Source organism: Canis lupus, chromosome 24 (assembly GCF_048164855.1).
Source record: "Canis lupus baileyi chromosome 24, mCanLup2.hap1, whole genome shotgun sequence".
Lineage (NCBI taxonomy): Eukaryota > Metazoa > Chordata > Mammalia > Carnivora > Canidae > Canis > Canis lupus.
This window is the reverse complement of record NC_132861.1, coordinates 18,443,036-18,455,419: the sequence shown is the minus strand read 5'-3', so window position 1 is coordinate 18,455,419 and position 12,384 is coordinate 18,443,036. Positions and strand designations below refer to the sequence as shown.

The following is a 12,384-nucleotide window of genomic DNA, read 5'->3' as shown; positions in this document are numbered from 1 at the left end:
CAGAGACACAGGCAGAGGGAGAAGCAGGCTCCATGCAGGGAGCCTGATGCGGGACTCGATCCCTGGACCCCAGGATCACACCCTGAGCCAAAGGCAGATGCTCAACTGCTTAGCCACCCAGGCATCCCTACTCTCCCATCTTAACTCCTTTTCACTAAATGCTATTTATAAATTGCTTTTACTCCTATACATGACTTTGGGAAGGTTACTTATTTATTTATTTTTTTAAAAGATTTTATTTATTTATTCATGAGAGACAGAGAGATAGAGAGAGAGGCAGAGACACAGGCAGAGGGAGAAGCAGGCTTCGTGCAGGCAACCTAATGCAGGACTCGATCCCGGGACTCCAGGATCACGCCCTGGGCTGAAGGCAGGTGCCAAACCGCTGAGCCACCCAGGGATCCCCCTGGGAAGGTTACTTAATCCTTTTGTGCCTCTGTTAGCTACTCTATAAAATGGGGGTATGAAATGAAGTTACTTTCTTCAAAGGACTGATGTGAGGATTAAATGTAGTAATACATATAAGAGGCTCAGTATAGTATAGGAAGCCATCAGTAAGGATTTACACCTATTAAAACTGTTATTGATCACGTGCATTTGTTTTGGAAGCACTTACAGCACAGCACTGGTTAGGTCACTCCCCTGGGTGAGTCCCTGACTGACCACTCCTTCTCGAACTTCGTAAAGGGCTGCTCTCTCTTCTGTCCATTCTTTAAACTAAGTTGTTCTATCTCAGGGCCTCTTCTCTCCTCAGTGCTTCCTGCATGGTTGCATCTGTAACTGTGACTTCAACTGCCATTTAGATGGCTCACAATTCTTAAATCTGAACTCAGTATGTCCTAAACTGGACTCATTCCCTGCCTTTTCCTCCCCCAACTTAGTCTTTTCCTTATGATCCATGTATCTTGGTGAATGGCACAACCATTCACCTTGCTGATCAAACCAGAAACTTGAGCACTATACACGATTCCTTTTTCTTCCTCCCTTCTCATAACCAATCACTCATTAAATCCTACTAATTCTATCACCAAAATACCTATCAAATTTATCCTCTTCTCTCCATTTCTACTACCTCTTCTCCAGCCTATAACCCCTTGCACCTCCTGTTTCTTTTGCTCCCTCAATCCACTCAACCCTCAGAGTGACTGTTCTACTCTGATTTGTCACTTTCTTACTTTTCAATAGCAATGCACTCTTCTTAGGATAAGGTCTAAACTCTTCACTTCCCTATAAAGGGATATATGATTTAGGCTCTACATTAACTCTCTGGTTTATGTCCAACTATCCTTAGCAGCCTCATCCCTCTTTCCAAAATGGTATCTCTCCTCTTTGCTTATACATCTGGATGCTGGTCTATCCTTCACCTTTCCTGACTGAACCAATCTCCTACTCCTCTACTCCTCTATTTCTACCCAAATTTTCCTACTGTGCTCTCTGAAATTCTCTTTCCATAGTACACCTCTTTAACCTATTCATTGTATGTGTAGTCTTGCCAAATCCAAAACCCGGATCGCCACTAAGGGTACTGGTACCTTCACAGACTTCTGAAATGGAAGTTACTAATTTTTTTCTGCTTCAATGCTAATTCCAGACCCTTTCTCTTCTAACCTCTTTATAAAATTCTCTGTTTCTCTAATGCTATCCAGCCAGGCCACCTTTTGCTTTTTCTTCATAGTGGTCATTTACCAAAGTCGCCTCTCCTCATCCCTAGTCTCTTTCATGGGCACTGCTTCCTCTTCTACTCCCTTAAATGTTGCTGTTCCTCGGATCTCCCCGAGGCGTTCTTTTGCCACATTCCTCCTCCCCCAGCTTTAAATAAAACTGATGTTTTAATAATTAAGTTGTAATCTCTCTTGAGAAAGTTATTTCTTCCTTAAGTAGTATTTTATTATAATTTAAAAACATTAAAGAACTTGGCATTAAAACATTTTTTAGGTAGGTTCTCTACTGTATATTCTCTACCATACTGTTGCTGGCCTCACAACAATTCCTTAACAATATACTGGTTAAATAAAGCAAGTAAACAGAAATTTAACAAGTCAAAATTACCTTTATCACCAAGGTCTCTGAAAAAGGTTGCTCCAGAACGAGTTGGTTGGATTCCTGCCAGTATATCCTCGATATCCTTTGAATGCACATTAAAATCTTTAAATTTAACTTATAAAAGTTCATTTTTTTGTCACCAAGAAAACAAAAAGAAAGGGAGAAAGAACTCTCTCCCATACATCCTGCTTACCTTTTTTGTCAGCTTCTTTACTGCAGTTTTACCTACAGCAAAGAAGAAACATTATTTAATATCCACATTCCTTGGTAAAACTCAACTTCTACTAAAAACGAAAATCATTTAAAAGACAAAACAGACAACTAAATATTTCTAAGGAAATAAAACTTAGGCAATTTAGCTCGTGTCTTTAAACCAAAGTTATGAGCTAGAGAATTCTAAGTCTAAACACAAAGACATCATGGGTTGTTTTTAAGACCTATTTTTCAATTTCACTCACCCTATTTCAGACATATAAAATCTTTTTTAAAAAATATTTTATTTATTTATTCATGAGAGACACAGAGAGAGAGAGAGAGACAGAGACAGAGACAGGCAGAGGGAGAAGCAGGCTCCATGCGGGAAGCCCGACATGGGACTCGATCCCAGGTCTCCAGGATCATGCCCTGGGCCAAAGGCAGGCACTAAACTGCTGAGCCATCCAGGGATCCCCTAGACATATAAAATCTTACCACCATATTTTACTTCTCTTAGTTGTCTGCATCATAAATAAATTGTCAAACCTGATTAAAAAAAAATCTTTTTGCTTTCACTGATTAAAAAAATACAAAGCTGCCCTTTTAAACCGTAAAAGTTCTCTTAAGTTTTCAGCTCTCTAGTCAATTTAAAAGTCTAGCCAACGTGACTATACATTCCAAAGTTATTTTTAATAATTTCCTATTGGACAACAGATTTATAATTCTTTCAGGTGTTTAGACATCCTCATTATTGCTTACATCATTTTCCTCTTATCCACTATAATTTTTTTTAAAAGATTTTATTTATTCATGAGAGACAGAGAGAGAGGCAGAGAGACACAGGCAGAAGGAGAAGCAGGCTTCATGCAGGGAGCCCAATGTGGGACTCGATCTCAGGTCCCCAGGATCACACCCTGAGCCAACGGCAGATGCTCAACTGCTGAGCCACCCAGCCATCCATATCCACTATAATTCTAAAGCAATCAGGTGCTTCTTTTGTTGAGACTTATTTTGAAGATGGCCTCAAGTCATTTACACATCCAGAATGCTGAAAAATGTTTTACTTTCTTACATAAGTCATATGCATCACAAACTTCCCTTTCTGCTTCAAGATTATCTTATCTGTGAAGTTCCTTCAGTATAATTACATGGTCTATGAAAGTTCAGGTGACAGGTTAAAAAAAATGAATACTTTCAGATGTGCCTTTTCTGTACTTCAGGATGCTTAATTTGGACTATATATCTATTGGGGACACATTCTATCATTTGGTGTTAACAAATTGTCAGAATTTTAATTTTGCATTATTTTTTTAAAAGATTTTATTTATTTATGAGAGACTCAGAGAGAGAGAGAGAGAGAGAGAGGCAGAGACATAGGCAGAAGGAGAAGCAGGCTCCCCATGGGGAGGCCAATGTGGAACTTGATCCCAGGACCCCAGGATCATGGCCTGAGCCAAAGGCTCAACCACGGAGCCACCCAAGCGCCCTTTAGTTTTGTATTATTAATGAAAACAGTGGTTGTGGGCAGCCTGGCTGGCTAAGCGGTTTAGCACTGCCTTTGGCTCAGGTTGTGATCCCAGGATCGAGTCCCACATTTGGCTCCCTGCATGGAGCCTGCTTCTCCCTCTGCCTGGTCTCTGCCTCTCATGAATAAATAAATAAAATCCTTAAAAAAAAAAAAAAAAAAAAAAGAAAATAGTGGTTGCAGATATGACTGTATCATTTTTAGAAACATCTATGACAAATGTTTATAAACTTAGGTGTTACTATTTTGGGATAATTTTAAACAATGTGTCATCCAATGACAAAGAACCCTAGATTCTAATGTTAGGTGCTAATATACCCTTAGATCATCAAATAGTCAAAAGTTATCACCTAAATTACAAGCTTAAGGGTTTGTGTGAATGTGTATATAGAGAGATGATGGTAATACAATGCTGATAACAAACCCCAGAAAAATATGTAATACATATATTTTTATCTACCTTTGTATATTCTATTAAAAAAAGAAATTGATCACGATTCACATACCTTATGTTGTTCTTCTTCATGTTCAGATTATTCATTACCTTAGGCACTTTTATTTTTAAACAATTAAGGTTACTCCCCAAAGAGATTAATCCTTGTACCCAACAGAAAAAAGGATTCTAGGAAGTAATAATTGACATCTTGAAGTTGACAATATGGGTGGTTTCTAAGTAATAAGATTATTTCTAAGGGATCTTATATTTGCTTCATATCTAGATTTCTTTTTGGTCTTTTAACAATTTATGTGCTTAAAAAATCCTTCTACTTAATACTGAGTGAGGAAAGAAGGTAGCCTTTGCTTCCCTGTGGGCTAGAAGTCTTGATGCCAAATACCTAAGCCAGTAAAATTCAATACTATATGAATAAAATACAACAATAAAGTCATGAACTACAAAAATCACATGTAAGAATGAAACTATAAAACCCTATTGAGGCAGATTCCATATCTGTCCTTCCTTTTATGTAGCTCAGTGATTAGCATTTAAATATTGGTTGAGTGAATAACTGAAAAAAAATTAGAAAAGATTCCAGGAAGTCTTCTTATTCAGATCCCTGCCTTTAAGTGGTTAATAATTATTATCCTCATTTTACAAATAAAACAAATAAGGCTGACAGGCAAGAGGAATTAGGTCACAATGTGGGCACTCGAGGATTTCTCTTCTCATCAAGATTTTTCAAAAACAGGTGTTAGATGTCTTCAGTTCTATTAAAGTAGCAATTGGGAACCTGTGGACCACTCTCAACACTTCAGGAAATTTCACAGAACTGAATGATTAAACATGGGATGGTTAGAGAGGGAACAATGGTTATTTCATGTTGATTACAAGTTCTGCTGGTACTAGCATACATGTTTATCAAAAATGGAGAAACTAATGTACCTAATGAGCTTCTCTTGTATGAAATACTCTTCAAAATGGAATCAATAATTTTTTAAATGACAAATCATTTTAGCTGACAAAAAGAGGTCATTCTCTTATATAAAACTCATTTTTAGATTAAAAAAATAAGTCAGAGCTACTAGGGGTAAACATCTAATTTCTCTTGTTTCTTCTTCCTCCTAAGTCAATAAACTTTTCTTTCAGTAAGAGAAGGGGTTGTGATGTTTCAAACTCAGAACACCAGGGTAGAAAGTGTCTTACCCAGGTGTGCCTACCTGTATACCACTTGTTCATGCACTGTACTAAGGATACCACAGATAAAAATAAGAGGTCCATGGTCTATGGTATGATAAACCACGACTTTCATTCTTCTGACAGCAACTACAACATCAGGACATATTAAATATACCCAAATATTTTTGGCCACATTTTTCTATTTAAAAATGAAACCCATTTTATTTTATTTTATTTTTTAATTTATTTTTTAATTTCAAGTTTTTTTTTTAAGGATTTTATTATTTATTTATTCATGAGAGACACACACACACACACACACACAGAGGCAGAGACACAGGCAGAGGGAGAAGCCGGCTCCATGCAGGAGCCCGACGTGGGACTCGATCCCGGGTCTCCAGGATCAGGCCCTGAGCCGAAGGCAGGTGCTAAACCGCTGAGCCACCCAGGCGTCCCGAAACCCATTTTAAATTATCTAAAAAAAATTTTTGTGTGTGTGTGTTTGTTTTGTCTGTCTGGTTTTTTCTTGGAGGGAGGGGAAAATTCTTGCTTTCCTTTCTTTGGAAATATATAAAAAAACCCAGTCTTTTTATATGCATACCTTTCTCATATATATTCACGTACTCATATATGGAAATAACAGAATGGGGGAAAAACAGCAAAAAGGTAGAGCTAGAGTTGAGGCTGTAATGTTTTATTACATGAGCTTGAAGAATGGCAAATACATTGTGGCTTTTCTTGGCAGGGGGAAGCACAGATCTTGAAGATCTATGAAGCACTACAATGGAATTCTGGCTCAGGAAGTAGAATGTTTTTAAAGGTCTCCATCTCTTTGTAGAGATTCCGCCATGTGGCTTTCACTGTTTACAGAGGATTTCCAAAGTAAAAATCAGGAACAGGCACATCTTGTTAAAGACAAACAGCCATTTTAATACTTAAAATACGTAAAACTGCATTAATACATATTAAGTATTATTACAGGTCGAATAAATCTTTGCTGCTAGCCAAAATAAAGTTATTTGATGATTGTAACTATAAAAACATTATTAATGGTATCTAATTCCAGTTCACTTTGCTGGAGGTAAGCAGCCTTTGATACATAACAATTAGACAGCAGAGACACTGCCATCATTTCAGGTCTTTTGCATGAATATATGGAACAACTTGGCATCAATGTTAAAAATAGTATGACAGAACTAGTTACTCCAATACTTGCTTGAATTCAATCACAGCTAATATGAAAACTAAGGGAGAAAATGACATATTAGCAAAACAAACTTCCTAATATCACTAAATAAAAGTGATAACTGGAGGGAAAAAAAGGAGGGCAAATTAAATGGTGCTATTTTCCTTCAACAAAGTATGTGGTTTGCTCATTTCTACTGGAATATTTAAATAATGAGAGCAAGAGATATCCTCTGGTTGGTATTTCTTCCACAGGGAGACAAACAGTGACCTCCAAAAATGTCTGAAACTTGCCTACTTGTCAACTTTGCTAAACTGCTCTTCAAATATATTTAAATTATTTTTGAAGGGGAAAAAAGTGACTATTTTTTGCAACCTCAAGTACTGTGAAATAATAACATTACACAGAACACAGAATACAAAAATATTCCAGCAGAAATAGTAACGTAGTATATAATAACAGCAATAGGTCTCTTTATTCACACAACAAATAATTTAATTACAGTTTAAAACTGATGTATGGGGCACCTGGGTGGCTCAGTGGTTGAGCATCTGCCTTGGACTCAGGTCCTGATCCCGGGGTCCTGGGATCGAGTCTCATATCAGGCTCCTTGTAGGGAGCCTGCTTCTCCCTCTGCCTCTCTCTGTGTCTTTCATGAATAAATAAATAAAATCTTAAAAAAAAAACAAAAAACAAAAAACCCTGATGTAAAGGGGTAAATACAGCAGCTAGAAAGTAAGTAATAGGGGGAGGGGAAGACAGGGAAATCTCCAAACAAGAGATGCTGAAGTGAACATCTTAAGGTATGCATGAATTCGCTCAGAGAAATGGGGTTTAAAGCATTCTGGGAACAGCATGTGCAGTTCTGAGACAAGGAGAGTTGGAGCACTGTAGGAACAGAGTGGGGCCTGTCAGTTACTTCTACTGTGATGAGGAGGGAAGAGTGTGTGGTAGTTTTGGTGGCAGGAAGCTGAGGTAATTGCTACCTAAAGACTTCTATTTTCTCTTTGAGTAGGTGATCAAGGTAGTTTGCTCGAACATGTAGGAGAAAGTATAAGAAACTTAGCATGACATCCAAAGATTGCTAGTATAAAGAAAAACTGACTTTTGTGTAGAGATGCTATATCCTGACCCTGATAACTCACTTATTTTAGTAGTTTTATTATTTGTAGATGCTTTGGGATTTTCTACATAGGTAATCATGTCTCTGACCAAAGACCACTTTAGTTCTTCCTTTCAAATCTATAGGTCTCATTTCTTTTTTTCTTGCCTTTTGGCACTGGCTAGGACTTCCAGTACACTGTTGAATACCAGTGGTAAGAGTGAAGAGCCTTGCCTAGTTCTTGATCCTGGAGGCAGTCAATCTTTCACCATTAAAAATGATAATAGCAACTGGCTCTATGTCCATATGGCCTTTTAGGCCCAAAAAGTGCCATAAAGTCCTTGGAGGCCTAACACATCAATTCTTTTTTGGAAAATGAGTCTATCATCAATCTGTGCTTTTAAAATTTTTGATTATATAAAGACAAGATACCTCCTATAAATCAGTTCACTTTTCTATTAGAATTACCCTAGATGAATATTTTGGTTACATACCTGCTTAGACCCACAGGAGTTCTCTGCTTTAGAAAAGCATATAGTCATGTTTTTATTATTTTAGTGTCTCCATTTATCTTTCCTAAAAGATCGTAATTTTAAAACTAGTATTTTCAATTGGGTATAGGATTAGTATTTTTTTATACATGCATTTTATATAGCTTTATTATATTTCATAAACCATAAAAACCATCCATTTAAGCTGTATAGTTCAATAGTTTTTTGTATATTCACAGAATTGTACACTCATCACTACAATCTAATTTCAGAACATGTTACTACCCCCAAAAGAATGAAAAATCCATTAGCCGTCACTCCTTCTTCCCCACTCCTAGGCAACTGCTAATCTCCTTTCTGTCTCTAGAGATCTGTGTTTTCTGGACATGTCATATAAATGGACTCATATAATATGTGGCTTTTTGTGACTGGCTTCTTTCATCAAGCATTATGTCCTTAAGGTTCATGCAAGTTATTGCATGTATCAGTACTTCATTTTTTAAAAGAGCTGGGTAAGATTTCATTGTATAAATCTACCATATTTTGTTGGATCCATTCATCTGTTGGTGAACCTTTAGGTCATTTCTATTTTTTGGCTATTGTGAATAACGTTGCTATGAACATTCATGTGCAAGTTTTTGTGTGGAGGTATGTTTTTACTTCTCTTGTATGGTCTACCTAGGAGTGGAAATGCTGGGTCCTAGAAATTCTTCTCTTTCTTTTCTTCACTGTCAAGTTTTTCTCTCATCTGTCTATACATACACAATTGTTTTTCTCATCTTAAAAAAAACTCTTCCTTGAACTCACTTCCACTTCCATCTACTGCTCCAACTTTCTCCTTTTTACAGCAAATCCCTCAGTATCTATATTTGTTTTTTCCCATTTTCTCTTTTCCCATGTCCACTAAAAACTACCTTAGATAGGCTTTCATCTTCATACCACTCCACCAAAACTGTGCCTATGAAAATCACCACTAAACCCTCATGTTGTCAAATCCAGTGGTCAATCCATTCATTTACTTATTTGTTTTTCTGACTGAAGTATAGTTGGCAAACACTATTATGTTAATGTCATGTGTACAACACAGCGATTCAACATTTAACACACATTACAAAATGCTCACTATGGCAAGTGTAGCTACCATATGTCACCATACAAAGTTATTACAATATTACTGACTATATTCCCTACACTGTGCTTTACATTGCCTTGAACTATTTATTTGAGAACTGGAAGTTTGTACCTCTTAATCCCTCTCAGCTATTTACCCATTCCACAACCCATCTCCCCTTTGGCAACCACCAACTCCATTTTTTGTATTTATCAGAGTGTTTCTATTTTGTTTGTTCATGTGTTTTGGTTTTTAGATTCCACATTTCACTTAGCCTAATAGGGACCCTTTAGGTCCATTTTTTGTATTTATCAGAGTGTTTCTATTTTGTTTATTCGTTTGTTTTGGTTTTTATTTTTATTTATTTATTTATTTTTTTAAAAAGAGTTTATTAGAGAGAGAGAGAAAGAGGGAGAGAGAGAGAGAGAGAGAGAGAGGCAAAGACCTAGGCAGAGGGAGAAGCAGGCCCCATGCAGGGAGCCCGACACGGGACGCGAACCTGGGTCTCCAGGATCAGGCCCTGGGCTGAAGGTGGCACTAAACCGCTGAGCCACCGGGGCTGCCCTGTGGACCACCTTTAGGTCCATCAATGTTGCTGTAAATAATAAGACTTCATTTTTTTAAATGGCTGAGCAATATTCCATTGTGGTATAAAGATGTATCATATCTTTTCTCTCCCTTCTTCTTTTATGAGTATAGTTGAACATACATAACATTAGTTTTGGGTGTACAACATAGTGATTGGTTAACTTTATATATTATGCTATGTTCATAAGCATAGATTTGTTCCAAACACACTGCATCTTAATCCATTTATCCACTGAAGGACATTTGAGTTGCTTCCGTATCTTGGCTATTATAAATGAGGCTGCAATGAACACAGGGGTGCAGATCCTTTTCAAATCAGTGTTTTCATTTTCTTTTTTTTTTTTTTTTTTTTTTGTGTTTTCATTTTCTTTAGGTAAATACCCAGAAGTGAAATTACTGGATCACACAGTAATTCTAATCTTAATTTTTTGAAGAACCACCATACTGTTTTCACAGTAGTTGCACCAATTTACATTCTTACCAACAGTGCACAAGGGTTCCTTTTTTGCCATATCCTTGCCAATACTTACATTTCTTTTCTTTTTGATACTACCCATTTTGACAGGTGATGTCGTTGTGATTTTGATCTGTATTTCTCTGGTGATTAGTGATGTTCAGCATCTTGCCATGTGTCTACTGGCCATGTGTTTGTTTCCTTTGGAAAACTGTCTATTGAGGCCCTCTACTCATGTTTTAATCAGATTAGTTTTTTTTGGTGTTGAGTTGTAGGAGTTCTTCATATATTTTGGATATTAACCCCTTATCAGATATATCATTTGCAAATATCTTTCCCACTCAATAGGATGCCTCTTCATTTTATTGATAGTTTCCTTGCTATGCAAAAGCTTTTCAATTTGCTGTAGTCCCAACTATTTATTATTACTTTTGTGGTCCTTACCTGAGGAGGCAGATCCAAAAGAATATTACTAAGATCGATGTCCAAGAGTTTTTCACTTATGTTTTCTTTTAGGAATTTTATGGTTTCAGGTCTCATATTTAGGTCTTCAATCCATTTTAGTTTATTTTTAATGTGGTAAAAGACAATGGTTCAGTTTCATTCTTTTGCATGTAGCTGTCCAGATTTCCCAACACCACTGATTAAAAAAAGTGTCTTTTCTCCCATTTTGTAATGTTGTCTCCTTTGTTGTAGATTGTGACCATATAAATGTGAGTTTATTTCTGGGCTCTATTTTGTTCCATTGATCTATGTGTCTGTTTTTGTGCCAATACCATACTGTTTTGATCACTCTGATTTTGGAGGATAGTTTCAAATCTGGAGTGTGATACCTCCAGCTCTGCTGTTTTCTCAAGACTGTCTTTGTTTATTATGGGTCTTCTGTGGTTCCCTGCAAATTTTAAGATCTGTTCTAGTTCTGTGAAAAAATGCTACTGAAATTTTGATAGGGATTGCACTGAATCTGTAGATTGCTTTGGGAAGTATGGACATTTTAACCATATTTATTTTTCTAATGCACAAGCATGGTATACCTTCCCATTTATCTGTGTCATCTTAAATATCTTTCATCAATGTCTTATAGTTTTCAGAGTACAGGTCTTTCACCTCCTTGGTTAAATTTATTCCTGGGTATCTTATACTTTTTGGTGCAATTGTAAATGAGACTGTTTTCTTGATTTCTCTTTCTGCTAGTCTGTAATTAGGCAATAGAATGCAACAATATTAATTTTGTATCTTGTGACTTTAATGAATTCACTTATTAGTTCTAACAGCTTTTTGGAAAAAAAAAAAAATAACAGCTTTTTGGTGGTGCCCTTATGGTTTCTATACACAGTAACCTATCATCTGCAAACAGGGACAATTTTATTTCTTTTCCAATTGGATGCCTTTTATTTCCTTTTTTTTTGGTCTGATGGCCATGGCTGGCACTCCTAGTACCATGTTGAATAAAAGTGGTGAGAATTAGTAGCAGGAAAGGAATGATAAAGATCAGACAAACGAAATAGAAATTTAAGAAAAGACCAATATAAATAAGAGCTGGTTCTCTGAAAAGGTAAACTCAAACTATTCCAAAAAACTGAAGATTCCTCAGGCAGTTAAGCTCTACTGATTTTCAAAGCCAGATATCATGGGGTGTGATCTGCAGGGTGGGGGTGCCCAACGTTGGGCCTGACCCCCTCTTTCTGCAGGGTAAACCTCTGTGCCTTTGATATCCTTTTGGCTTGTAGTTTTCTCTGCTGGGGATCTGGTTCTGTACCTCATCATGTCCCACTCATTTAGATTTGGCTTTTTCTTCATGTCTGTAGCTAATTTCATGGAATACCTATTGTGCTAATTTCAGGTTATTCTCAGAGTAAGTTGCTCTACATGTAGTTGCAGGCTTGGTCTGTTTATGGGAAGAGGTGAACTCAGTATCTTCCTACTTTGCCATCTGCTCCACACCACCTCCAATAGTCAATTTTTACTCCTTGTCTTACTTGACTTGTTACTGACATTTTTCATGGTTGATTATTCCTTCCTCCTGGAAATACTTTCCTGCACTTTGCAATACTCTACTTTACTGGTTTTCTTC

At 36.8% G+C, this 12,384-nt stretch overlaps 1 protein-coding gene across 3 annotated transcripts in view; it reads right to left on the bottom strand.

Moving 5' to 3' along the window:
• MICU2 (mitochondrial calcium uptake 2) overlaps positions 1-12,384 on the bottom strand; it is a 126,076-nt gene that overhangs the window by 64,717 nt on the left and 48,975 nt on the right. For 2 of the 3 annotated variants that reach the window (XM_072795786.1, XM_072795787.1), the window contains exons 3-4: positions 2,237-2,268; positions 2,050-2,125 (exon numbers count right to left, since the gene is read on the bottom strand). The exons of the other annotated variant lie outside the window; for it this stretch is intronic. In XM_072795786.1, coding sequence (XP_072651887.1) covers positions 2,050-2,125; positions 2,237-2,268 — 108 coding nt within the window. The remainder of the gene's footprint in view (positions 1-2,049; positions 2,126-2,236; positions 2,269-12,384) is intronic. 3 annotated transcript variants of the gene reach the window in all.